The sequence below is a fragment of the Aethalodelphis obliquidens genome, unplaced genomic scaffold, assembly GCF_003676395.1.
Source record: "Aethalodelphis obliquidens isolate GAN/ISIS:26980383/991018 unplaced genomic scaffold, ASM367639v1 scaffold26, whole genome shotgun sequence".
Classification (NCBI taxonomy): domain Eukaryota; kingdom Metazoa; phylum Chordata; class Mammalia; order Artiodactyla; family Delphinidae; genus Aethalodelphis; species Aethalodelphis obliquidens.
Window position 1 is genome coordinate 11361272 of NW_020837970.1, and position 27941 is coordinate 11389212.

General features: G+C 40.5%; 1 protein-coding gene across 3 annotated transcripts in view; it reads left to right on the forward strand.

The window, feature by feature from the left end:
- TRIP4 (thyroid hormone receptor interactor 4) overlaps nt 1–27941 on the forward strand; it is a 68607-nt gene that overhangs the window by 30750 nt on the left and 9916 nt on the right. For all 3 annotated transcript variants that reach the window (XM_027123303.1, XM_027123301.1, XM_027123302.1), the window contains exons 9-12: nt 2282–2469; nt 5946–6070; nt 7299–7390; nt 24620–24722. In XM_027123303.1, the coding sequence (XP_026979104.1) occupies nt 2282–2469; nt 5946–6070; nt 7299–7390; nt 24620–24722 (508 nt within the window). The remainder of the gene's footprint in view (nt 1–2281; nt 2470–5945; nt 6071–7298; nt 7391–24619; nt 24723–27941) is intronic.

Consider the following 27941-nt stretch of genomic DNA (forward strand, 5'->3'; position numbering starts at 1 on the left):
ATGTAGAAAGGCTTAGCAGCTTGAGAGCATCGTAGGTTGGGAGAACCACAAGTAATTAAGTACTGTTAGAAATTAAACTGCGCTAGTAAGTGTATTAGTTTCCTAGGGCAGCCATAATAAAATACCACAACTGGTTGGCTTAAGACAACAAATTTATTCTCTCACAGTTCTCAACACTGAAGTCAAGGTGTTGGCAGGGCCATACTCCCTCCGAATGTCTATGGGAGAACGCTTCCTTGCCTCTTTGAGGTTCTGATGGCCCCAGGCATCCCTTGGTTTATAGCTGCGTAACTTTACTCTGCCTTTGTCTTTTCATGGACTTTTTCCCTGTATGTCTTTGTCTCTGTGTGTTTTCTCCTTTTATATGGATATCAGTCACTGGATTGGTGTCCACCCTAATCCAGTATGACTTTATCTTAACTTGATTACATCTGTTTCCAAATAAGGTCAATTTCACAGGTTCTGGGAGGACATAAATTTGGGACAGATGCTACTCAACCCAGTATAGCAGGTAACATCTTACCATGAAAGTCCTTATGTCTCATGCTAAGGAGTTTAGTTTTATTCTACAGTAGGCAAGGAAGAGTCCTTGAAGAACTTTAGCAGACAATTGGCATGACTTCCGTGCCTATGTAGAGAATGGATTAGAGGGAAGACTAAGACAGAAGCAGGGAAATTGCTAGGAAGATTATTGCAGTAGGGACTTCCCTGGTGGTCCAGTGGTTAAGAATCCACGCTTCCAGTGCAAGGGACACAGGTTTGATCCCTGGTCGGAGAACTAAGATCGCACATGCCACGTGACCAAAAAACAGGTTATTGAAGTAGCACAGTGGGAAGATGATGAGGGCCCAATTTAGTGTTGCCGTTAGTAAGGCAGTAGAGAGTTACTTAGAGGCTAAAAATGGAGATGAGACTAGTTAGCAGGCTCTAATATAGTGTTATTGAAAGACAGTAAGATTAAGTTAGGAAAGTAGCTGTGAAGAAGAAAAACAGGTAGTATAAACAAGAACTGTAATAGAGATAGAACAGACAATTTGGGCCTCGGGATTGTTCATACGCCAACAGTTTTATGAAATCACCTATTTCCCCTGTAATAGATCAGTTCTGCCTCTGTGTTCCCACTTAAGGACTTAAATCCCTGTGTAGTATTTACTTAAATCTGCTTTATGTTTTGGATAGTTATTTATGTGTCTGTCTTCTCGTAGGATTGTAAGTTCCTTGAAAGCAAGAACCATATCTTTTTTATATTTTATATGTCTCCCTACTTTATATGCTTTTCACATATACTGAGTTAAATAGTAAATGTTTGTGTAGTTTTTTTAAGCTATGACACAATTGATTACAGTCATAAAATTTTATTGCAGAAAGATTCTTAGAGATTCATTTAGTCCAACTCCATCATTTTACAGTTGAGAAAACTGAAACCTTTAGGGATTAAATGATTGCTTGGAGTCTCTAGACTACCATTCTAGTATTTTTGTTTTCCCTACAAATAATTAAATAAAACATCAAAAAATTAACACACCTAACTCTAAACCTCATCATCCTAATAGAGCCTTTTTTTTAAAAAAAAATAATTTTCAGAGCACTCAGTCTTCTTACTCTGGAAGAAATGTTACCCTTTGTCATTCTCTGACTGAACTACTGCCAAGACTCTTTAGTCTCCTGTAATTATCTGTACCCTGTAATTTTGTGTTCTCTTTACATGATGGGAACCTTGTTTCAGTAGTGCTTCATCCTGTCTTTTGGGGGACAAGTTGTTCCTTTCAGGATAAGAGAACACTTCATGCATCCAATAGTCAGAACTGCTGCCCCCCGAAAGCATCTGTTTGGCTTTATCATGGTAACAGTATGTGACCCTGTCCCTTAAGCACATGAAGAATGTATGGACCAAAATGTTGAACCTTCATTTGGCTGATAGAATTATATTGGGAAATTGTCCAATATGGATCATTAATCATTTTAAAGTGGAAATAATTACAGACCAATTATTTGGTCTGATGGTTGTACTGTTGCTGGAATTAGGAAGCTGTGTGTGGAGAATTCAACATTATCTAACTATCCTTTAAGACGGGACCATGTTATCATACCTGGGACTCCTACTGAATTTATACCTTCTGTACGTTTTTTGACCCTGTTTCAGACAAAGATGGGATACATTTTTCTAAGAGAATGTTTCTAGTACGATTCATTAATATTAGAATTCATCTCATTTTGTGTACCTACCCCAGATTTTTCCCTTGTCAGACAAAATTATATGTTTGGTTTCTTTCCTGTATAGTGGATAGATCAGACGGGTGCAGCCTCACAGAAGAAGGCTTTCCATTCAGCAGGATCAAGACTAGAGTTCAGTTCATGTCGGCATCAGTTTCGAATCCAGGACCAAGAATTTCAGGAAGGCTTTGATGGTGGCTGGTGCCTCTCTATGCATCAGCCTTGGGCTTCTCTACTTGTCAGAGGGATTAAAAGGTAAGGGCAGAAATGAGGCGGACTTCCCTGGTGGTCCAGTGGTTAAGACTCCATACTTCCATTGCAGGGGGTGTGGGTTCGATCCCTGACCAGGGAACTAAGATCCCGCATGCCATGCGGTGCAGCCAAAAAATAAAAAATTAAATAAAAAAAAATAGTAAGGACAGAAATGAATCTTGGAAGATTTTACATAAACTTGGACTGGAATTCATCTGGGAGGACATAAGTTTGGGACGGATGCTACTCAACCCAATATAGCAGGTAACACCTTACCATGAAAGTAATCTAGCGATGATTTATAATACTCTGCAGCACATAGAACTTTAAGCAATGTATTCATGTTATGGACTTGTTCTTTACTGAATAGCTTTAAAAAAACTGAGGTTAGAAGGACTAAGGATCCTAGTCATAATAAAGAATAGAACATAAGTTTTTTCATCTTTGGAAGGAAGTCTATTGAGAAAACTTCTCTTGGCTTTGCCTTTGTACAATAATATATCACTCAGCAACCTTAATGGTTTGATCCTATTGGAAATTCAAAGTTTTTATGCCTATTTATTAGTTTTTTGAAGACACCAGCCTAACTGATTTTGTTTTTCTATCTATACATCTGTCTTTTAATCTGAGTAACCATATTGAGAAGCTATCTTACCACAAATTCCTTTTCTGCAAAAAGTGGGGGAAGTAGTGAGGGATAAGTAGAGGTATTATAAAGTTAAGTCGTGGTACGTGTTAGTGATGGTAATAGCTTACTATTCCATGGTTTCATATGTTTCTTCTCAATGCAACTTTTAAAAAATAGTTCTTTCCTTTGCTTTTATAAATGTAAATAGAAAATTGATAAATACAGAAAAGCAGCTAGAAAAAGAAAGATCATCTATAATTCCACCACCTAGAAACAGCTACCGTTAGCATTTTGGAGTATTTATTTATATTCTTTTTCCTGTGAAAATTGTTACATAATGAGGTCATAATATATATTTACGTTTATGTTTTTCTTCTTTCACTTATCATTACATGTTCGTTTTCCCTTGTTTTCTCAGTTTTATTGAGATATAATTGATATATAACATCGTCAGGGTGTACAACATAATGATTACATATATATGTATATATTGCAAAATGATCACCACAATAAATTTGGTTAACATCCATCACCTTGGGCTTCCCTGGTGGTGCAGTGGTTGAGAGTCCACCTGCCGATGCAGGGGACACGGGTTCGTGCCCTGGTCTGGGAAGATCCCACGTGCCGCGGAGCGGCTGGGCCCGTGAGCCATGGCCGCTGAGCCCGCGCGTCCGGAGCCTGTTGCTCCGCAACGGGAGAGGCCACAACAGTGCGAGGCCCGCGTACCGCAAAACAAACAAACAAAACAAAACAAAACATCCATCACCTTACATAGTTACAAATTTTTTGTTTCTTGTGATGAGAACCTTTAAGATCTATTCTCTTAGCAACTTTCAACTATACAATACAGTATTGTTAACTGTAGTCACCGTGCTGTACATTACATCCCCAGGATTTATCTTATAATTAGAAGTTTGTATCTTTTGACTACCTTCATCCAGTCTGTTCTCCATATTTATGAGTTTGTTTTTTTCAGATTGCACATGTAAGATCATAAAGTATTTATCTTTCTCTGACTTATTTCACTTAGCATAATACTTTAAGGTTGATCCATATTGCTGCAAATGGCAAGATTTCATTTTCTTTTATGGCTGAATAATCTTCATCCATTTTCTTTATCCATCCATTCATTGATGGACATTTACATGGTCTCCATGTTTTGACTGTTGTAAATAATGCTGCAATGAATGTGGGGATGCAGATACCTCTTTTTTCTTTCTTATTTTATCTCTTAGAATTTTATATCCCTGGGAGTGTCCTAACTCATAACAATAATAATGCCTTATGTATTTATATTTAAATAGAATTTTACAGTTTTCAAAGCAGTAGCTGTATTGAAGTAGATCAGACCAGTATTATTACAATCTTGAACACCTAAGCAGGCAAAGGTAAAGGAGCTTGCTATGAATTACAAAGCTAGTTAGTGGCAGAGATAGAACTAGAGTTCAGGTTTTCAGAGTGCTTTTTCCACCCTTACTCTGTAAGCCTCAGTCATTTCTCTATTTCCTGAAAGAAAATTTATTATCAGAATTTAGGAACAATCATTTCTACTTTGTTGGTTTCCATGGTTAGTTGAGATTTGCCTCCTTCGTGAAGGTGTGTTATCATTTTTCTCCCCTCTTCAAGGTCAGGCTTTCTTTCTTTGGCTCCAAAGTGTTTCATAATCCATGTATGTAGTGGCATTACAACAAGTATATGTGAATCTGCTTCTGCTCCAGGGCACCTGGGCCCTCAGATGTCTATTCTTCTCTTTCAGTTCTCTGCAGTTGAGGTGTCTTCCTTTTCCAAAGTAGAAAACTAAACAGCTTGCTTTCTGCAGAGGGAATCAGAATGTTTACATTTGTCTCGTCCTGTTTTGGATCTCTGTTATCCAGATTTTCTCACTGGAAAGAACAGGATGAACAGCATCCAGCCCACAATCACTAATCCCACAGAAAGAAAGTGGGTGGTTCTGCCACATTTGTGAGAACGTTTTCCCAGTAACCCTGTGGATCATTTGGTGTAGAGGGAGAAATATATTGATTCATTCCTCATTTATTGAGTACCCACTGTGTGCCTGGTGCTCTTCCAATTCATCTATATTGGAAAACTAAGGGTATGAGAAATTCCGTTTCCCATTATAAGGCAAGTATAATAGGGTTATATTATCAAGCTACTTTATTTCATTTTGTAGGAACTAAAGGAGAAACATCTTTTTGTAATCCTTGGAAAGTAGGCAGTAATACATTCTCTTGATTGCATTTTGTTATTCTACTTAAAGATTCTTTCAAACTAGCTAATGGGTTGTTTAATTATCTGCAAAGAACATAACCCTTTATAAAATACTTAGAAAATATAAATGAATGTGGTTGCAATTTAGAGTAAAGACGATAAGCATTTTTATTTACTTAAATTCTATTAAATAGTAATTATGAAGGTACTATTCTTGGGGAGTTATGTGTGGGTGAGGATTTTTCTGTCAGGTTGGAGAACAATGAACAAAATCTTTCATGACTCAAAGGCAAGGATTTTCATTTTTGTGGGACAACTTGGATGCCTTGAAAATAGAAGATTTGGATTGTAGAAGTCCCAAGGTTAGTGAAAGCTTCATTTCTGAGTTACAGACATCAAGTAAAAAATAGGAACTGAGAGAGATGAATTGCCTTTGTTCTGATGATAGGGAAAACTAGAGAACAGGGTTTATACACAAGTGAAAGGTATTGTAGGAAAAATGTTTTTTACGAAAAATACCCTTCTTGGTGAGGTATCATCTATAGATCTCTTGGTTCAACTGGATAATTTGCTGTACGTTATGAGATCTTCCAAGACACTAAAATTTAGATTCTTTCTACTAAATTTGTATTTGTTTAAGGGTGGAGGGCAGAAGCTGGTACACCCCACATAGAGGACGACTTTGGATAGCAGCCACAGCCAAAAGACCCTCTCCTCAAGAAGTTTCAGAACTCCAGACTACATATCTTCTCCTTCGTGGGAAAGGTAACGGCCATATATTCTTCTAATTTCAGTCTTACTTTGTGGAGAGAAGTCATTGATGTTCTTCTTTCACCTCCTTCTTCCTGTGGCTTTTTTGTGGTTTTTTTTTTTTTTTGGCTGAAAGGGACTTTAAACTTTGTGTTTGTTTGTTTGTTTGTTTAGTAGCAAATCATGGACAGCTGTTCAAAACATTAATTCACCAAACAGTACAAATAAAAATATCCATTCCCAACACCAGAAATCAACCAACTAATTTTCTTAATTAGTCTTAATTTTCTACATTTTTTTTATTATGAGAATAAAATAACTACTATAAATTCTGGGATCTTTAGATTGGGAAGAACAACCGCAAATAAGACTTTTTATTATTGGGAGTGACTCAAATAGACATATGCTATTGGATTTGGACAGATCAAAGTTGGTTGACTTAAGCAGTGAGTTTTGACAGTCACGCCAAACACTCAGTTTGGATCCTAAAAAACACTTCTGACCCTTGGATGTCTTGGCTTCCTTCCTCTTATTCAGCCCACACAGTAGTTTTGAAGGTAAAATGAGAGGATAATTACAGAACCACCTTTAAAAGTTAAGAAACCAAGCTTTAGGAATTAAAAGTATATGTTTCCTTAAAAATGCATTTCTGTTTTGACTGGTATGACTGGGTTCTTTTATTTATTTATTTATATTATTATTATTATTATTATTTGGGGGTGTGTGCACCTGCAGCATTCAGGATCTTAGTTCCCTGACCAGGGATCGAGCCCACGTCCTCTGCAGTGGAAGTGCAGAGTCTTAACCACTGGACTGCCAGAGAAGTCCCTGGGTTCTTTTAAATTCATGTTTTGACATTCTTATGTTTCTTAACTGCATTTTTATGTTTTTCTCTTGACACCTCAAGCTTGTTTCCAGAACCTGTCACCACCAAATTCTAGTCTGATCCAGTTGGGTATAGTGGAATTGATTTGTTTCGAGTGAGGTTGTGGGGTCCTTGAACTTCAATGGTATGAGGCTTATTTTCCTATAGTTTAGGATGTGGATAGTGGACTAAGCCAGCTACTCACTAAATGTTTTGCTAAAATACAAACAGTTGTGCCAAGTAAAAAGCCTCATTGTTTTCCTTATGTCCATAAATAGATAATAGAGAAAGTGATTTGTTCAGAATTGAAGACAGATTTGTGAGTTCCAGGGTCACAAAGAAGAAATTTATGTAATCCTTCTGTTATTCTCAATTTAGATGTGGAATTTCCCAATGACTATCCATCAGGTTGTCTTCTGGGCTGTGTGGACCTAACTGACTGCTTGTCCCAGAAGCAATTTAAGAATCAGGTGAGTAAAGAGTGTTTCTCTGGGACAGATGCTTTGTTTGCCACAGTAGCTGACCTGTAGATCCTTCAACTCAGAGTATCCTGTAGATAGTAAGGAGCTAGAAACTGAATTTAGACATGTTTGGAGAATCTTCTAAGGAGGGAATATTGGGGAGAGAAAAGACAATGGGAGAAATGGAAAAAATTTAGTGATGCTTTGGTTCCTAGTGTGTGGAGGACTGGTACATATACATTTCTGCCTAAAAAGCTATTGCCACAATCCAGCTAATAGTGTAGAGTCCTCATCCCTTAATAAAACTTCGGCTCTTGGCAAAGAAATCCTTCATCATTCCTTGAATTATTTCAGTTAGGTAGTGGGAATGGTAGAATTTGTTATTACGTACTCTGGAACGTTTGGTCCAGACCAGGGAATTCATGAAAGACAAGTGTATTTGAACTCTGATTGCCAGGACTGTGCCAGCTTTGGGGGTGTGTGTGTGTATGTGTGTACATATTGTATGTATGTATTTTTATTTATTTTGATTACTGAAGATTGAACTGACGTAACTAGAGTACATTTTTGAACAGCAGAGGGAGCTGAAGGACTTTAGCTTAATTGGAAAATTCTTGAAATTTAGAGCCTTATGTTTAGTCTAGCAGGAATCCAAAGTGGGAAACTCCATCCTTAAAGCCTAAAAAGTCTTACCTAACAGTATGGTTTTCCTGTTTTTTGAACAGTTACTTTACACAATAGCGGTTCCATCACTGTGCTTAAGAACATATTCTTCAGCTTAATTTTCTCAGTAAATTCTTTGCTTTGCAGACTCTTCTGTGCCTTTCATTACTGCTATTAGTGTCTGCTTTTTTTTATATAGGTGTATTAATTAATTAATTAATTTATTTATTTTTGGCTGCATTAGGTCTTCGTTGCTGCACGCAGGCTTTCTCTAGTTGCAGTGAACAGGGCCTACTCTTCATTGTGGTGCACAGGCCTCTCGTTGCAGTGTCTTCTCTTGTTGCTTAGCACGGGCTCTAGACACGCGGGCTTCAGTAGTTGTGGCACACGGGCTCAGTAGTTGTGGCTCGCGGGCTCTAGAGCACAGGCTCAGTAGTTGTGGCGCACGGGCTTAGTTGCTCCGCTGCATGTGGGATCTTCCCGGATCTTCCCAGACCAGGGTTTGAACCCGTGTCCCCTGCATTGGCAGGTGGATTCTTTTTTTTTTTAGATGTTGGGGGTCGGAGTTTATTAGTTAATCTATTTATTTTTGCTGTGTTGGGTCTTCGTTTCTGTGCGAGGGCTTTCTGTAGTTGTGGCAAGCGGGGGCCACTCTTCATCGCGGTGCACGGGCCTCTCACTGTCGCGGCCTCTCTTGTTGCGGAGCACAGCCTCCAGATGCGCAGGCTCAGTAGTTGTGGCTCACAGGCCTAGTTGCTCCGCGGAATGATCCTCCCAGACCGGGGCTTGAGCCCATGTCCCCTGCATTCTCAACCACTGCGCCACCAGGGAAGCCCTGCAGGCAGATTTTTAACCACTGCGCCACCAGGGAAGTCCCAGTGTCTGCTTTAAAAAAACAAAACAAAACAAAATACTGTTCCCATCTATCTCACTCCCTCTGTTCGTTCCTCACAGGTTTTAGCCAGTAATTATTATCCCTCTAGTTTTCTGTCTGTATTTTTTTTTTTTTTAATGCCACGCCGTGCGGCATGCATGATCTTAGTTCCCCGACCAGGGATCTGCGCTGCAAGCACAGTCTTAACCACTGGACCACCAGGGAAGTCCCTCTAGTTTTCTGTCTTTCATTTGCTTGTGGATTGCCTCCTCAGCCCTTTTCTGATTATGTATATGAGTACAGTGCTTGCGTTTTGGTGTGAATTTTGTGTGTTTTTTTAACATCTTTATTGGAGTATAATTGCTTTACAATGGTGTGTTAGTCTCTACTGTATAACAAAGTGTGAATTTTGACTCCGACCCTTTTGTTCCCTTCTTAGTACCTGATCTAGACCTAGGCAAAACTGTAAATACATGGAGGCCCTTTGTTTTCCACACCACTTGTGCCTGTTCTATCTATCTATGGACCTTTTGCTGATTTTTTTCAATGTCTTCTTTCCTCTCCTCCCTTTTTTTCATTCTAGAAGTAATAATTGTAAAAATTCCTTACATTGGTGTAGGCTTTACAGTTTTAGAGACTCATGAAGAGCTTAGTATCACCTGATGTGTTATATTTTCTTATGAGGATATTTGCATTCTAAAAGAGAACCCAGGAGCATCTGGCAGTGTGGGTGGTGTTTTGGCCAGGGGCCTTCCCTTACTTTCTCATTTGTTGATCAAGCAGACCACCACTTGATACAAGGTCAAATGAATTCAATTTCTAGGCAGTTAACCAATCTTCTTTCTGCCACAAATTTGTGTTGAGAAGGGTAGGGGGCTGTAATCCTAATCTATAGAGTACCACAAGGCTTATGGGAATTAGAAATATAATTAACAAAACAAATCTTTTTGGTTTCTCAAGGGTACCTCTCTTTCAGGTCAGCATGATACTCCTACCTGAGCTTATATTCTGTCTTTTGTCCTGAGGATGCTGAGGGCAGCACATAGAAGTGTAGGAATCCTCCCATATGTTCCCAGCTGGAGGTCCTGGCAACTCTTTATGAATTTCCCTGATGTGTATGACATTAGAATATCCTAAAATGCCAAAAGCCATGAGGTTTCATCAAACAGGAGCCCATATCCATTTTCCCTATGGTCAGCTTTTCTGTGGCTTTTCCCCATTCTTTCTTTTCTGTGTTTGAGAGTAGCACATGAATGTATTCACAATTGATATTAGCCCTATTTGGGGATTATTTATTGAGTGAGGATCTTACCACTTTTAAAGGTCGTAGCTTTGGTATTTGGCTGTCTTTTGGAAAATGTCTCGAGCACCTTTGGTAATCTACCTGTCTCTGTTTGAGCTAGGGTTCTGTGATGTAAGAATTGTGATTGCTTAGTCTGTTTTACCAGTGTTATTCTCGTCTTTTCAAGAATGAGTTGAGAGTTTAGGGGTAATACCCCTAGACTAGCATTTCCCAAACTATTCCATGGCATAGGTGTTTTCTGGAAAAACAGGGGGGTGAGGGGTTTCTGTTGACACACACATTTGGAAAATTTATTTGGATTAAACAAATTTGTTTGTTTACTGCAGAATTTCTCAGAGCCCTGAATGTGCTGGTGTGCATTTTGACTCTGATACAATTCTCTGATTTATCTGGTGAATGTAATATGCAGTGTTCTCATACCTTTCTGACCACAACAGCCCCCACCAACATATTTGCATACTGGTATCTTGTGGTATATATATATAGTTAGCAAGTGCTAGCCTAAGTATGTTTGGGTTTTTTTGTCCTCATAGGTCGGTTCACTGAGGGAGAATGATCCAGGAAACAGTTTCCTGACTTATGTCTTTCTGCATCTTCACTCTCATTCCTCATCACCCAGCTGAACTGCATTTTCCTTTTTTTTTTTTTTTTTACTTTTTTGGCTGCACTGCGGGGCCTCTAGGATCTTAGTTCCCCGACCAGGGATCGAACCCGTGCCTCCTGAAGTGGAAGTGCAGAGTCCTAACCTCTGGACTACCAGGGAAGTCCCATATTTTCTTTGAAAACCAGTGTGGATCTAGTAATTTTTATTTCAACTGAAACTAATCTCCTGTGTGACTTGGAACCATGTTTTAATTCTCCATCTTTTTCCTAACTTTTTCCTTCCCCAAAGAAACTCAGTAATTTACTTCCTGACCTTTCATTCTTGGCTTTTCTTTGATAAGTTAAAATATACTAAGCCCTCACTATTTTTGGCATAGTGTGATCATTTAGTTCCTTAAAAAAAAAAAAAACAGAAAAGGTTTTATTAGTGGATGTTTAAAATCAAGTGCACCACTCTATAAGTGGCTTTAAAAATATGTGTTTAAAGTGCTTTCCCCTGAGCTAAGATCTCATCTTCCTTTTGTCTTCTAAAAGTAGTATGGCTGGCATGGCTGATGTGTGCCAGAAAAAAATCCTGCTAGACCATCAGTCCTCCTGAGTAATGGCAGGGGATCTACCTAAACAAGATAGGAATGATACAGCAAAGGCTGTAGGCTCAACTCAGGAAAGAAAGGTAGATGAGAGCCATCTAGTTAAAACTTCTCCTGTACTCCCCTGGAAGAAGCCCATGCCTTGCCAGGGTTTTATCTGCCAGCAGCAGATGTAAGCTCTCAAAAACAGCAGGGAGGATGTTGACTGCAACAATGCATCAAGGCTGTGGTTTGTAACCTCAATAGTAAGGCAGTTAAAACCTTTTTTTTAACAAAGACATTTTGATTGCCAAATCCATAACCATTAGCAGCTGTGGTTTGAACAGTTCTCTAGACCTAACAAGTTGTCAAACAGAAAGTTGAGTTGGTGGCTTTTGTTTCTATGTGTCTGTATTGTGTTTGTGCTATTTATATCTCTGCCTTCAATAGAAAATCTGATTTGTCAGAAATCTCTGAGGTCATTGATTATTCTACTTCTTTTGTACTAAATCCATTCTTCTCCTGCCAGCTTACTGACCTTTTAGTCCATTTGATCATATGGCTTTTGTAATAGCCAAGATCCTGTATTTAAGGAATTACACTGAGGCAGTTCTACTGCAGGGTGCCTACAAATTGACATCAGCAAAAGAATTACTGTCTTCCAGTGGGGAAGAGAGTATTACTTGTTCCTTTTTATATGAGTATCCGTGCGATACAGATCTTCAGGAAGATCGCATGTATCACTTCATGTGTGGAAATCATCGGCTTCTATCACCAAAGGATTGTCCGTAAGTCTGAGAGATGAGAAATTAGAGAATGAAGGAAATAATAGACAGTATTCAAACCAGGCATTGGCGTTGAAAAATGCAGAGTCCCCAAATTCTCTTTTAAATTATGTGAAAATATCCTCTCTGTTTTACTAAGAAAACTTGCCAATTCATAGACCTAAAATGTATGATTCCTAAGAGATTGTGAGGGCTGCATCTGAGACCCAACGAAGGGGGGAACTGTGTGTCTGCAACAGCTAGCCCAACTCTAAGCAGTTCTTTAACATCACAGCTCACTTGACGGAGACAGGGAATGTATTTTCAGAATTCTCATGAAGACTAGAATATTTACTTGAGTTTCTAGGTCAGAACAGACTGTCTTTAGAGTTGTTTGCAACCTGGGTATCAAGTGCCCACTTGATGAGTTGAGGACTGCCATGCTCACTTTTTTTTTCGGTACGCGGGCCTCTCACTGTTGTGGCCTCTCCCGTTGCGGAGCACAGGCTCCGGACGCGCAGGCTCAGAGGCCATGGCTCACGGGCTCAGCCACTCCGCGGCATGTGCAATCTTCCCAGACCGGGGCACGAACCCGTGTCCCCTGCATCAGCAGGCGGACTCTCAACCACTGCGCCACCAGGGAAGCCCCATGCTCATTTTTAAATAATCCAGGAAGCATTATGCTTTCTGTTTCTTTTTTTCAATTTTTTAAAAAATATATTTATTTATTTATTTGGCTGCGTTGGGTCTTTGTTGCTGCCTGCGGGCTTTCTCTAGTTGCGGCGAGCGGGGGCTACTCTTCGTTGCGGTGCGCAGGCTTCTCATTCTGGTGGCTTCTCTTGTTGCAGAGCACAGGCTCTAGGTGCATGGGCTTCAGTAGCTGTGGCACACAGGCTCAATAGTTGTGGTTCGTGGGCTCTAGAGCACAGGCTCAGTAGTTGTGGCGCATGGGCTTAGTTGCTCTGCAGTATGTGGGATCTTCCTGGATCAGGGCTCGAACCTGTGTCCCCTGCATTGGCAGGCGGATTCTTTTTTTTTTTTTTTTTCCCGGTTCACGGGCCTCTCACTGTTGTGGCCTCTCCCATTGCGGAGCACAGGCTCCGGACGCGCAGGCTCAGAGGCCATGGCTCACGGGCCCAGCCGCTCCGCGGCATGTGGGATCTTCCCGGACCGGTGCACGAACCCGTGTTCCCTGCATCGGCAGGCGGACTCTTAACCACTGCGCCACCAGGGAAGCCCGGCAGGCGGATTCTTAACCACTGCTCCACCAGGGAAGTCCCATGCTTTCTGTTTCTTATCCTGAAGAGAAAAAGGGAATATTAACACTCTTGTGTATTTATGTAAATTCTTTAATGTTTAGCTTTACATCTGAAAATGAACATATAACTCTTAAGATTTTCTTAATTATTTATAGATCAATAAATACTTGAGTGCCTACCATAAATCAGACATTGTTTTAGACACTAAGAGAAACAAAAAGGTGAATCAGCCATGGGTTCTGTCCTCAGAATGTTTGAAAGACCACTAGGTAGATAAGATATGTATACAACCAAATTTGTAAACAACCAAATACAAAATAAAAAGCAAAGATAACTGTCTTAAGAGAAGTAAGGACTGCCTCTGAGGAATTTAAAGGAGGGAAAGGTTGCTTCCAGGTGGGAGGAAGACTTCGGAATGTGCCTTTTTTTGTTGTTTTCCCTATGGGGACTCAGTATTTCTTCAGGATAGATTCTGAAAAGTAGAACTTAAGGGTCTAAGATACATACATTTAAACTTTGATACAAACTGGTAAGTTACAATTCTTAAAGAGGGATCTAATTTAAAATTCCACTGATGGTGTGAATCTTTCCTATACCAATACCCTGACCAAAACTGGTTATTAATAATCAATTTAGGGCTTCCCTGGTGGCGCAGTGGTTAAGAATCCACCTGCCAATGCAGGGGACAGAGGTTCTAGCCCTGCTCTGGGAAGATCCCACATGCCGCGGAGCAACTAAGCCCGTGCACCACAACTACTGAACCTGCGCTCTAGAGCCCGCGAACCACAACTACTGAGCCTGAGTGCCACAACTACTGAAGCCCGCACGCCTAGAGCCTGTGCTCTGCAACAAGAGAAGCCATGCAGTGAGAAGCCCGGGCACTGCAACGAAGAGTAGCCCCCACTCGCTGCTTAGCCCGCGTGCAGCAACAAAGACCCAACACAGCCCCCCCAAAAAAATTAATAATAATAATCAATTTAATTTCTGCTAATAAAGTAGGTGAAAACATATTTTGTTATTTTCATTTAATTTTCCTGATCATTGGTGACATTTATCTCTTCAAATATTTACTAGTCGTTTATATATATATATATATATTTTTAAATTTATTTGTTTATTTATTTTTGGCTGCGATGGGTCTTCCTTGCTGCGCATGGGCTGTCTCTAGCTGCAGGGAGCTGGCTTCTCATTGTGGTGGCTTCTCTTGTTGTGGAGCACGGGCTCTAGGTGTGTGGGCTTCAGTAGTGGTGGCACTCAGGCTCAGTAGTTGTGGCTTGCGGGCTCTAGAGTGCAGGCTCAGTAGTTGTGGCACACAGGCTTAGTTGCTCCACAGCATGTGGGATCTGCCTGGACCAGGGCTTGAACCCATGTCCTCTGCATTGGCAGGCAGATTCTTATCCACTGCGCCATCAGGGAAGTCCCTATATATTTTTTAAAATTTATTTTTTTATTGAAGTATAGTTGATTTACAATGTTGTGTTAATTTTGGTTGTATAGCAGAGTGACTCGGTTATACACATATATCCATTCTTTTTTCTTTTTCTTTTTTTTTTTTTTTGCGATACGCAGGCCTCTCACTGTTGTGGCCTCTCCCGTTGCGGAGCACAGGCTCCGGACGCGCAGGCTCAGCGGCCATGGCTCACAGGCCCAGCCACTCCGCGGCATGCGGGATCCTCCCGGACCGGGGCACGAACCCGTGTCCCCTGCATCGGCAGGCGGACTCTCAACCAGTGCACCACCAGGGAAGCCCCATTCTTTTTTATATTCTTTTCCATTATGGTTTATCCCAGGATATTGAATATAGCTCCCTGTGCTATACAGTAGGACCTTGTTGTTTATCCATTCTATTGGGTTGTCCAAAAAGTTCATTCTGGTTTTTCGTACGATATTAGGGGACAACCCGAATGAACTTTTGGGCCAACCCAATATATGTAATAGTTTGCACCTACTAACCCCAAACTCCCAGTCCATCCCTCCCCCACCCAACCTCCCCCTTGGCAACCACAAGTCTCTTCTCTATGTCTGTGAGTCTGTTTCTGTTTTGTAGATAGGTTCACTTGTGCCATATTTTAGATTCCACATAAAAGTGGTATCACATGGTATTTGTGATAGAGAAAGATCTTTCTCTTTCTGACTTACTTCACTTAGTATGATAATCTCTAGTTGCATCCGTGTTGCTGCAAATGGCATTATTTTGCTCTTTTTTATGGCTGAGTAGTATTCCATTGTATGTATGTACCACATCTTCTTTATCCACTCATCTGTCAATGGACATTTAGGTTGTTTCCACGTCTTGGCTATTGTAAATAGTGCTGCTATGAACATAGGAGTGCATGTATCTTTTTAAATTATGGTTTTGTCCAGTTATATGCCCAGGAGTGGGATTGCTGAATCATATGGTAATTCTGTTTTTAGTTTTCTGAGGAACCTCATACCGTTTTGAATAGTGGCTGCATCAACTTAAATTCCCACCAACAGTGTAGGAGGGTTCCTTTTTCTCCATACCCTCTCCAGCATTTGTTATTTGTAGACTTTTTAATGATGGCCATTCTGACTGGTGTGAGGTGGTAGTTCATTGTAGGTGTGATTTGCATTTCTCTAACAATTAGCAATGTTGAACATCTTAGGAGTGTGGCTTTTGAATTAGCCTTGAAGCGTATTAATGATAAAATCTATCACTTTTTGATCAGTTATTATGTGCCGGACCTATTACATATGTTATTTTCTAATCCTCACAACAACTTGATACCAAGCAACTTGATATCTTTACTCCTCTTTTAGAGATGAGAGAACTTAAGACTCAGAGTTAAGATAACTTGTGTACTGTCAGTCAGTAAATGGTAGAATTGGGGTTGCTGTTCAAGTCTTCCTACTTCCATGGTAAGAAAGCATATTCTAAGGGAGAGGGAGTAATGTGAGGTGGAAAGTCATGGGCCTGTATGGAGAATAATAGCAAACCACTTTGTTGAATGGAAAGGTATGTTGTGGTCAGATGGTAGATAGCTTTGAGTGATAGGCTACAGAGGTAAGACTTTTTTCTCTAGTCCGTCGTGGGATCGGGGAGGGGTGTTTTGAAGGTCATCGGAGCCAGAAAATGAATCTGGCAGCAATGTGGAAGATGGATTGCGGTGAAGAGACTGAAGGTGAGAAGTCTAGTGAGGAGACACTTGTCATCCAGGTTGGATATATTTTTAAAATCTGTTCTAGGAAATGCCAGTGGAATGAGACAAGAGGGGTGGGGACAGATGCAAGGTTTTATGTAGGTAGATTCAGTCACTTAATGTGACACCTTCATTTTACCTATAAGTAAACCCAGGCTTAGAGAGAAAGCAGTCTGCTTGATCTAGAAGGAATCTGCTGTAGCGTTACAACCTTGCTATCTTTTTGCAATCTGTTGAACGGCTTCTTAGTTTGTTATTCAGTGTACTTTATGAACCAGGGGGCAAATTATCTCCTAATTTAAGACGTTATTACTCGGAATATTATATAATCACACATTCAGCAAGTATTTATTGACCATCTGTCATGTGCCAGGCACTGTGCTAAAGATTAAGGATCTGGAGTTTTAACAAGATATTCCATCCCCTCTTGAACTTTTTAAGTCTTCTAGAAGAGACTGAGACAAGAAAACCCAACCGTGATAATTATCATATGACCAAAGGAATGCATAAAGGAAGGGATCTCACTTCTAACTCAGCTTGGCTGGAGGCAGGGTGGGGAGAGTGAAGAAACCTTCAAAAAAAAAAAGGCAATCCCTGAAGAAAGCAGAATTTATATCTTCCTCAATATACCTTCCTATGTCTCCATGCTTTTGTCCCCCATGAGAATTCTATTCATTCTTTGAAAGAGCTCAGGTGTCCCTGTCTCCTGTAGAGTCTTCTCTGACCTCAACCCATTTCCTCCCTGACAGGATTAATTACTTCCTTCTCTGGGCTACTGTGTTCATATTTCTATTTACATTTTTAACCTTTTTTTTTTCTTGGTAATTATATGTTCACATGTAGTTCCTTTAGGTCACCATCTATGTCAGCTCACCTTGTTGTCTCCAGTGTCCTAGCATATAGCTTGGCACATAGTAGGTGTTCACTTAACGGTGGTGACAATAAATTGAGGGGCAGGCACTGGTTGATATATGAAAAGCCTTAAATGCTATGTGAAATAATTTGACTTGTATTCTGAAGGCAACCATGTAAGTGATGTAATAAGATAATAAGATGTACATTTTAGAAAGATTGTTCTGGCAGCAGCAGGAAAGATGGACTGGATGAGGCAAGCCTGAAAACAAGTAGATGAGTTAGGAAATTATCATGATTGTCCAGGTGGAGGCATGATGGAGGCCAGCAACAATGCTCTGGCAGTTGAGTTGGAAAGAAAGGAACAGATGTTTGAAATGTTTAGGAGATAAAGTCTGTAGGACTTGGTGATTTGATTGGATGTGAAGGGAGAGAGAAAGAAGTCTAAGATAGACTTTGGTTTCTGGCTGCGGTGAGGGGGTAAATGGTAGTACCATTAGTCTAGATGGGGTATACATAAGAAGAGAATTTTCTTTTAAGGAAAATGACTTTTTAAAATAAAGGAGCTGTGTGGCAAAGGAAGCCTGTATTGTAGCAGTAAAGGAGAGATGTTCTGTAGTATGTGATCGCCATACAAAAATCAGTTTTTCTATGATTTTTCAGTTGGACTTTTTAAAATATTTTAATCTGTTTTGTTCTAAAAGACATGTTACTTGATAAAGAGGTATTGTTGCTGTTAATAACACTATATTACTTGATAATGATCTTACCTTGATATGTTAACTCATGTCAAAGGATTAGCTGAGCTCTCCCTCAGTAGTTGTTCTCAGTTGAGTCAGATGAGCCATTGGGAGATAAAAATCTAAAATTGGCAGAGCCCTTAACACAAGAGGAGTCTTAGCATTCTGAGATATTGGGGTAGATTTGAATGGTTAAGGACCTTACAATGTAGTATCTTTAATTAAGAGCAATTTTCTTTTGGTTCTCACTAGTTTAAGTTGGAGTGAAAGCCTGCTATATGCAAATTAAGACCAAAAAATTTGTCATGAAAAAACAACAACAAAAAAACACAAAAATAATTGTCATGAATGGGTGATTCCCATTTAGGTCTTGAAGAATCAGGGCAGAAAATCTATGAGGTTAATTTTAGAGAAAATATAAGTTCTTGGGTTCTTTTGTGTATGGAGGTTTCAGTATAGATAGCATTCCCAAGAGCACAGAAAGTCACACTGGGACCAAGATACCAATGCTGTGTGGCTTCAACCAGATCATCTTCCACAAGTGTTTGGAAGACCCAAAAGCTGCATCTTGCTTATCCCTTATTCCTCTTACCTGGAGCAAATATGGATGGTCTCTGTAGCATTTAGCTGGAACACTCTATGTTTGCTACTAGGCACATGATTTGCACTGGGTACTGGTACGTGAGTTCAGCTATCCCACTTGGGGCCAGTTGGCATGATCTTTATCCAACTCCAGTCAAATATGCAGTAGTCATCTCATCAAAGTATCATGATCAATATGTTAACTCTGATGTGAAAAAACTCTTATCCTCCAGTATAGTGGGGCCAAGGTATTAGTTATCCTGTGAACACCTTGAATTGCTTTGAAGGAAAATGAGAACTATTTTTTTTTTAATGAGAACTATTTATCAGAGAACACAGTTGTTTTCAGGATATGCTTCTTTGGATCTGTTGTGCTTGTGGCCTTTTTATCAGACTCATTTCCTTCTCTCTTTCTGAGTATTATCACCTCAATCTTCTTGGAGTTGGTTTTCAGCTAACTAGATTTCAGAGCCTGATTTCATGTCCTGTCTAGTTCCTCAAAGTTCAGACCAAGAAAACCTACAGCAAATATATGTTCTTTGTCAATGAGTTTCTTCTTAAATGTTTGCTTTAGCTGTTAGTCCTCTGGAGACAGGTGTAAGATTTACATATAGGTCATCTGAGGATTTTTTGGGAAGAGTGACATCATTTGGGACTTTCTGATCATTTCAGTACGAGGATTAAATGGAGGCTGGTGGAGTTGGTGAAAATGCTCACTTGGCTCTGAGTCAGTGGTGGTTGCCAAAAACCACTAAACTTTTTTTTTCTCTTATGAAAATGGCAAGAAAAATGTTTTCTAGTTGACTGGTGAACAATTTCCCTCTGGATTGGAGAAGAAAATGGCTGTTTAGTAGTTAATTATCTGTTGTGTTAGACAGCTATGAAACTTATGAGGCATGAAAGAAGAGTAGGCCCACCTCCCGCAATCATCAGGCTGGAAACCAGGTGATAGGAGTCATGTTACTGAAGACAAGAACAGCAGCGTCCTGAGGAGTCTGTTACTGAATGTAAATGGTTGCTTTCAGTTGCTTGGGCTTATAACCCACATTCCCTATCCTATCTATTGTGCCATCTCCGTGACCCTTAGTCTAGCATCCTCTCTAAATTGGATATGACATCGAGAGTTTATTCACGTTCTTCACAAATATGAACCTCCTTTTTCTTAATTTACTCTTTCTTTGAGTCAGCTGCATTTTAGTCTTTTGACTTTCAAACCAAAAATCCCTTTCTTGTAAGTCTTGTTGGTGTTTAATGTGGTCTGTCATGTCTAAGACCCAGTTGCAGAGATTATACTTTTTTGCAGGTACTGAGGCTCTGCCAAGCTGACTTTGCTTTAATGCATTTTACTGTGAAAAAGAATCCCTTCTCCCAACACATAGGCCTTACTTTTCTTTTCTTTTTTTCTTTTTTTTTCTTACTTTTCTTTATTCCTGTAGGCTTCTTTGCACTTCAGCTCTGTTTCTTGTAAGCCCCGTGAAATTTAGTGATAGACCTTGGGAAAAGGAATATTCACATGAAACTTGGATTTAGATTCAGCTGGGAAAGTTGATTTTAGTTTTTATCTTTATTGTAAGGCATGAATGGGTCCAAGGAACCTCTTGTTCTATAATTTCATTTATCCATCATTTTCCCCATTATTTGACATTTTCTTACTCTGTTAATATATGTCAGGGTAGTTTTCATTAAACATAGGGCCTTACTGGCCATTTGCCAAGACACAAAAGTTCTAATTTAGCTTGAGGGATAACAGGTTACAGAGTAGCACCTGCTTTTATCTAGAGTTTAGTCCTAAGTGTGTCCAGTTCCCAGCATGTGCATATTTAGAATGGTTAAGATAACTTAAAAGCACAAGTTGGTAAATTTTTTTGTTCTTTCATCCAACAAATATTTATTGATTGCCTACTGTGTGCCAGGCATGATTCTAGGTGCTGAGGAGTAAACAAAACAGACAAAAGATCCCTCCCTTTGTGGAGCTTTTATCCTAGTAAGGAAAATTCAGATTTAAAATTTTAAGTAAGTGAATTACATAGTATCAGATGATGGTAAGTGCTGTAGAAAAAAAAATAAGGTAGGAGATGGGGGTTAAGAGTGCCAGAAAACCCACTACAAAGTTGACATATAAACAAAGTCCTGAAGAAAGAGAGAGGAAACCATGTATATACCTAGCAGGGAAAGCATCCCAGGAAGAGAGGTAAGCAAGTACAAACATCCAGAGGCAGGAACAAGGAAGCCTGTGTGGCTGGAGTGGAAAGTGGGGAGAGTAGTAGGAGAAGGCGTCAGAGAGGAAATGGGGGCCAGATTGTCTAGGGACCTGTAGGTCATAGTGAGGACTTAGTCTTTTATTCTGACTGATGAAAAGCCATTGGAGAGTTTCAAACAGGGGAGTGACATGATCTGATATATTTTTTAAAAATAGCTCAGCCTGCTGTGTTGAGAATAGGCAAGAGGGAGGTTAAAGGGCAGAAACAGAGAAACCAATTAGGAAGTTATTGTGGTAATCCAGGGAGACATTGTGATGGCCTGAACCAGGGAAGTAGCAAAGGAGGTCTTTAGAAGTGGTGAGTTATTGGGTATCTTTCGAAGGTAGAGTTAACAGGATTTCCCAGCGGGTTGGTTGTGGGGTTTTTGGCCTGAACAACTAGAAAGATGGAATAGCTATTTATTTTAAAGGGGTATGAATAAGAGAGGGGCAGGTTTGGAAAGGAAATCCAGGACCTTGATTTTTTATTTTATTTTATTTTTATTGTGGTAAATATACATAACATAAACTTACCGTTTAAACTATTTTTAACTGCACAATTCAGGGGTATTAAGTACATTCACGGTGTTGTGCAACTATTAAGTACATTCACAGTGTTGTGCAACCGTCATCTCCAGAAGTTTTCATCATCTCAAACAGAAACTTTGTACCCAGTGAATATTAACTCCTCTTTCCTCCTTCCCCCAGCCCCTAGTAACCTCTATTATACTTTCTTTCTGTATGAATTTATCTTTTTTTGCTTGTGAGATCTTAGTTCCCTGACCAGGGATTGAACACCAGCCCTGGCAGTGAAAGCACCAAGTCCTAACCACTGGACCACCAGGGAATTTCCGAATTTGTCTATTCTAAGCATCTCACATAAGTAGACTCATATAATATTTGTCCTTTTGTGTATGGTTTATTTCACTTAGCATAATTTTTCTAGGTTCATTCATGTTGTAGCATGTATCAGAATTTCATTCCTTTTTAAGGCTTAATAATATTCCATTGTATGTATATGCCATATTTTGTTTATCCATTTATCTATCATTAGACATTTGGATTGTGGAAACCACTGGCTATTGTGAATAATGCTGCAGTGAACATTGGTGTACAAATATCTGAATCCCTATTTTCAGTTCCTTTGAGTATATACCTAGAAGTAGAATTGCTGGATCATATGGTCATTCTACGGTTAACTTTTAAAAGAACCACCGAACTGTTTTTCACAGCAACTGCACCGTTTTACGTTCACACCAGCAATGCATGAGGGTTCCAGTTTCTTCACATCCTTACCCATGCTTGTTATTTTTCCTGTTTTTTATTTTCGTTTTGTTTTATAATAAGTCATTCTAGTGAGAGTAAAGTGGTATCTCATTGTGGTATTGATTTATATTTACAGAACCGTATTTTTTTCCTGTTTTATTGTGAAATAATTGCGTATAACATTGTATTAGTTTAAGGTTGTACAACATGAAGATTTGATATATGATCTATATATTGCAAAATGATTACCACAATAAGTTTAGTTAACATCCATCACCTCTCCTAGTTACAAATTCAGGACCTTAATTTTTAACTTTGAGACTGAAGGAAATAGCCAAGGTTGTGAATGTAGAGAGAGATGAGGTCTGAGGTTTGACTCTTGAAGTACTCCAGCATTTAAACGATGGGGAAATGAGGAGCAGTCAGTGAAGAAGCAACACCAGAAGGAGAATTGTATCCTGGAAGCAAAGTGAGGAATGTGTTCAAGAAGTAGGGAGAGAAGAATTCTGTCAAGTTCTACATAAATCAATTAAGATGAGAACTGAGAATTGATCGTTTGATTTGGCAGCATGGAAGTGAACGATAACCTTTACAAGAACAGTTTTGGTGGAGTGATGGGAGTGAAAGCCTCTCTATAGTGAATTCAAGAACAAATAGAAGGAGACAAATTTGAGGCAGAGTGTATAGATAATCTTTTAATGAATTTTGTTTTGAAAGGAATCTGAGAAATGGAGCAGCAGCTGGAGGGGAATGTGGGATCTGGGGAGTTTTTGTTTTATGGCAGACATTATAGAAAGTATGTTTGTTAATGGGATTGATCCAGTAGAGAGAGAACATTTATTGATGTGGAAGAAAGAGGAGTGAAATGGCTTGTAGTTTTGGAAAAGTGGAGCTGTGAAGTCCTGGCAGGTTTGTCCTCTGCCTTGACACTCTCTAAGACACAGAGAAGAGAGAGCAGGAAAATTGAAGTGATGTGAATGGTGACTGTTGCTGCTCTGGCCCCTGGAGAATTAGGTTTTATTTGTCGCAAAGCACCTCAACAGTAACAGCTGACCCTGCTTTTCTTTGCATTCTAAAGATCCAAAGGATAAGGAAAGAAGAAAGTTTCTCCTTCCATCTTTAGTCTTTATTTTCTACCATGAGCATTTTGAATGTTCATGTGAATATAATTGTGAGTGCCTGTGAATATAAATGTGGCTGATACTTGATATTAAGCTATGTTTTGTCAAAGTACATGCCACACCTGTCCCACACAGAAACCCATGGTATGTGGGCAGGACTAAAAGCCACTGTAAATCCCTTCTGTTTCTTCACAGCATTGGGACAGAGTAGTCAGTAAAGAAGTTGCCTGTTTATGCTTCCACTAGTTACAGAGACATTTGAATTTTCTGATTTATTTTACTGAAGCGTCCATTTTTACTTTAAAGCCTTTTATATCTTAGAGGACACATCTTAGCAGGTGAATAAGAGTGGAAAATAATTTCATACTTTTTAATTACTAGGAGAAAGGCTCCCCCGATGATGAAGTCTGACCCACAGCCATAGTCAGCTTTTGAGTCGTATTTATCCAACATGCTAAACACAGGACATCCCAAGATAGGAAATAATGAAGTACCTGGTCAGTTGGGCATTGCTAGAGAGCACTTACTGCCAACCCCAGTTGTTCCTTAAGTTGTGATTGTGTGGCCAGATAGTCTTGCTCTACGTTCTGTGTCTGTCTTTGCAGAAGGAGTAAAAGTCCTAAGTATTCACACAGATTTGTTTTGTGATATGCGATCCAAAGGAGGCTTCTAAATTATTTTCAGAATTGCTCTACCATTACCTTTTCACCCTAAGTGAGTCTGGAATGCATCCAGCAAAACAACTTTGGCATGTTCATACCTTTCAGAATGAATCATCTTCCTTCCCTTTAGTGAGAGGAGGGCTCTGTTGATTGTTTCTGGCAGAATTTCCACAAATGTTCTATTTTTCTTAAATCTTCCACTGTTTCACTTGAGCTGAACCTGGGGGTGCCTGATGTTCCTGAAGGAGACCTCTGAATCTCCCAACTCACAGTCACTTATATTGAAAGACTAGTCAGTTTTGATTCTCTGGGAAGATGTCAGGCATCTTTTTTGAAGAAGTTGCTTCCATTATAGGAAGTCACAGATGGTGGGCAAAAGACTGTATAAGAATACTGTGCTAAAGCCTGGGGAAAGTTGAAGGTTTGTTCTTGCTTACTGAGCATAATCCTCTTTACCTGACTGTGTAATGGAGAGTACTATTATCAGAATGTTGAGGTAGATTCTGGGACATCCTTTGATCTCTTTGAAATTCAAAATTTGTTCCAACTAGCCTGAACTTTTTATTTTTATATTTCACAGTATCCAGACATGAGTCAAGAATCTGATTCTCCATTTGTTTTCATCTGCACAAATCCCCAGGAAATGATTGTGAAGTTTCCTATTAAAGGAAGTCCAAAAATCTGTAAGTCACAAGCTTTGATGGTCTAATTTTTTTCTTTTTGTCTTGAATCTCACTTGTTTAACTTAAAAATTTTTTTCTCTTTTTATCCTGTTCTATGTCATCTCAAATATTTGGAGGATTAGTAAAATTCTACTTATCATATACCTGAAACTAACACAACATTGTTAATCAACTATACTTCAATAAAAAAATTCTATTTATCAATAACTTTAATGTTAACTACAGTATAGCCTTTCCAAAATATACCTCGATCCACAATTATTGGTATATGAGTGAATCACTCTAAACTTCCATTTAGGACCCCATTACCTTTAAAATCCTATTTGTCAGCCAAGAGTCCGTTTGCCCCACTGTACTGTTCTTATTAAAGGAAGTATTAAGCCAGTGCCAGTGGCAACATTGTCATTTATCCATTGTTCCTCAGTATTCAATCTGAGAATAAGACTTAACTTTTTAAGTGTCTATTTTTGAATGTCTATTTTGGAGGTACCACTTCCCACTATTCCCTTGATTACTGCTTCCTAGAGCTCTGCTCTAGCCCTCTTGCTTTTCATCCTCTTTTTGAAATCTCCTGATGGTTTTCTTTTCTGTAATGTTTGCTTTTATGTGTTTGTGATTATAGTACCCTCTGCATATTCACTTCTTAGGAGTGCTTGTGACTTGATTCTTTCAACTTCCAGCTCTTCTTCAACTCCCAACTCCTCTTCCTCTGTCTAGTGCTACAGCAGCCTCTTTTATTTCCAAGGAATCTCAAGAAACATATAGTGGTGTCCTCTTTGCCTAACTTCCCATTTTTTTAAAAAATAAATTTATTTATTTTGCGCTGTGCTGGGTCTTCATTGCTGTGCGCAGGCTTTCTCTAGTTGTAGCCAGCGGTGGCTACTTTTTGTTGCGGTGCACAAGCTTCTCATTGCGGTGGCTTCTCCTGTTGTAGAGCATGGGCTCTAGGCGCGTGGGCTTCAGTAGTCGTGGCTCGCGGGCTCTAGAGCGCAGGCTCAGTAGCTGTGGCACATGGGTTTAGTTGCTCAGTGGCATATGAGATCTTCCCGGACCAGGGATTGAACCTGTGTCCCCTGCATTGGCGGGAAGATTCTTAACCACTGTGCCACCAGGGCAGTCCCTAACTTCATTTTAAAAACAACATCAGCGGAGGAGCTTCAAGATGGTGGAAGAGTAAAACGTGGAGATCACTTCCCCACAAATACATCAGAAATACACCTACACATGGAACAACTCCTACAGAACACCCACTGAATGCTGGCAGAAGACCTCAGACCTCCCAAAAGGCAAGAAACTCCCCACGTACCTGGGTAGGGCAAAAGAAAAAAGAAAAAACAGACAAAAGAATAGGGACGAGACCTGCACCAGTGGGAGGGAGCTGTGAAGGAGGAAAGATTTCCACACACTAAGAAGCCCCTTCGCGGGCAGAGACTGTGGGTGGCGGAGGCGGGTAGCTTCGGAGCCATGGAGAAGAGCGCAGCAACAGGGGTGCAGCAGGGAAAGCAGAGATTCCCGCACAGAGGATCGGTGGCGACCAGCACTCACCAGCCCAGAGAGGCTTGTCTGCTCACCCGCCGGGACGGGCGGGGCTGGGAGCTGAGGCTCGGGCTTTGGAGGTCAGATCCCAGGGCGAGGACTGGGGTTGGCTGCGTGAACACAGCTTGAAGGGGCCTAGTGCACTGCGGCTAGTCGGGAGGGACTCCGGGAAAAAGTCTGGAGCTGCTGAAGAGACAAGAGACTTTTTCTTGCCTCTTTGTTTCCTGGTGCGCGATGAGAGGGGATTAAGAGCGCTGCTTAAAGGAGCTCCAGAGACGGGCGCGAGACCCCGGAGACGGGCATGAGACGCTAAGGCTGCTGCTGCAGCCACCAAGAAGCCTGTGTGCAAGCACAGGTCACTATCCACACCTCCCCTCCCAGGAGCCTGTGCAGCCCGCCACTGCCAGGGTCCCGTGATCCAGGGACAACTTCCCCAGGAGAACGGCACACCTCACGCTGGTGCAACGTCCCGCCGGCCTCTGCCGCTGCAGGCTTGCCCGGCATTCCGTACCCCTCCCTCCCCCCGGGCCTGAGTGAGCCAGAGCCCCCGAATCAGCTGCTCCTTTAACTTCGTACTGTCTGAGTGAAGAACAGACGCCCTCAGGCGACCTACATGCAGAGGCAGGTCCACATCCAAAGCTGAACCCCAGGAGCTGTGCGAACAAAGAAGAGAAAGGGAAATTTCTCCCAGCAGCTTCAGGAGCAGCGGATTAAATCTCCATAATCAACTTGATGTACCCTGCATCTGGGGAATGCCTGAGTAGACAACGAATCACCCCAAATTGAGGAGGTCGACTTTGGGAGCAACGATATATATATATTTTTCCCTTTTTCTCTTTTTGTGAGTGTGTATGTGTATGCTTCTGTGTGTGTTTTTGTCTGTATAGCTTTGCTTTTACCATTTGTCCTAGGGTTCTGTCTGTCCGTTTTTTGGGGTTTTTTAGTATAGTTTTTAGCACTTGTTATCATTGGTGGATTTGTTTTTTGGTTTGGTTGCTCTCTTCTTTCTTTCTTTCTTTTTTTCTCCCTTTTATTCTGAGCCGTGTGGATGACAGGCTCTTGGTGCTCCAGCCAGGCATCAGGGCTGTGCCTCTGAGGTGGGAGAGCCAAGTTCAAGACACTGGTCCACAAGAGACCTCCCAGCTCCACGTAATAATATCAAACGGCGAAAATCTCCCAGAGATTTCCATCTCAATGCCAAGACCCAGCTCCACTCAACGACCAGCAAGCTACAGTGCTGGACATCCTATTCCAAAAAACTAGCAAGACAGGAACACAACCCCACCCATTAGCAGAGAGGCTGCCTAAAATCATAATAAGGCCACAGACACCCCAAAACACACCACCAGACGTGGACCTGCCCACCAGAAAGACAAGGTCCAGTCTCATCCACCAGAACACAGGCACTAGTCCCTTCCACCAGGAAGCCTATACAACCCACTGAACCAACCTTAGCCACTGGGGACAAACACCAAAAGCAACGGGCACTACAAACCTGCAGCCTGCGAAAAGGAGACCCCAAACACAGTAAGTTAAGCAAAATGAGAAGACAGAGAAACACACAGCAGATGAAGGAGCAAGGCAAAAACCCACCAGACCTAACAAATGAAGAGGAAATAGGCAGTCTACCTGAAAAAGAATTCAGAATAATGATAGTAAAGATGATCCAAAATCTTGGAAACA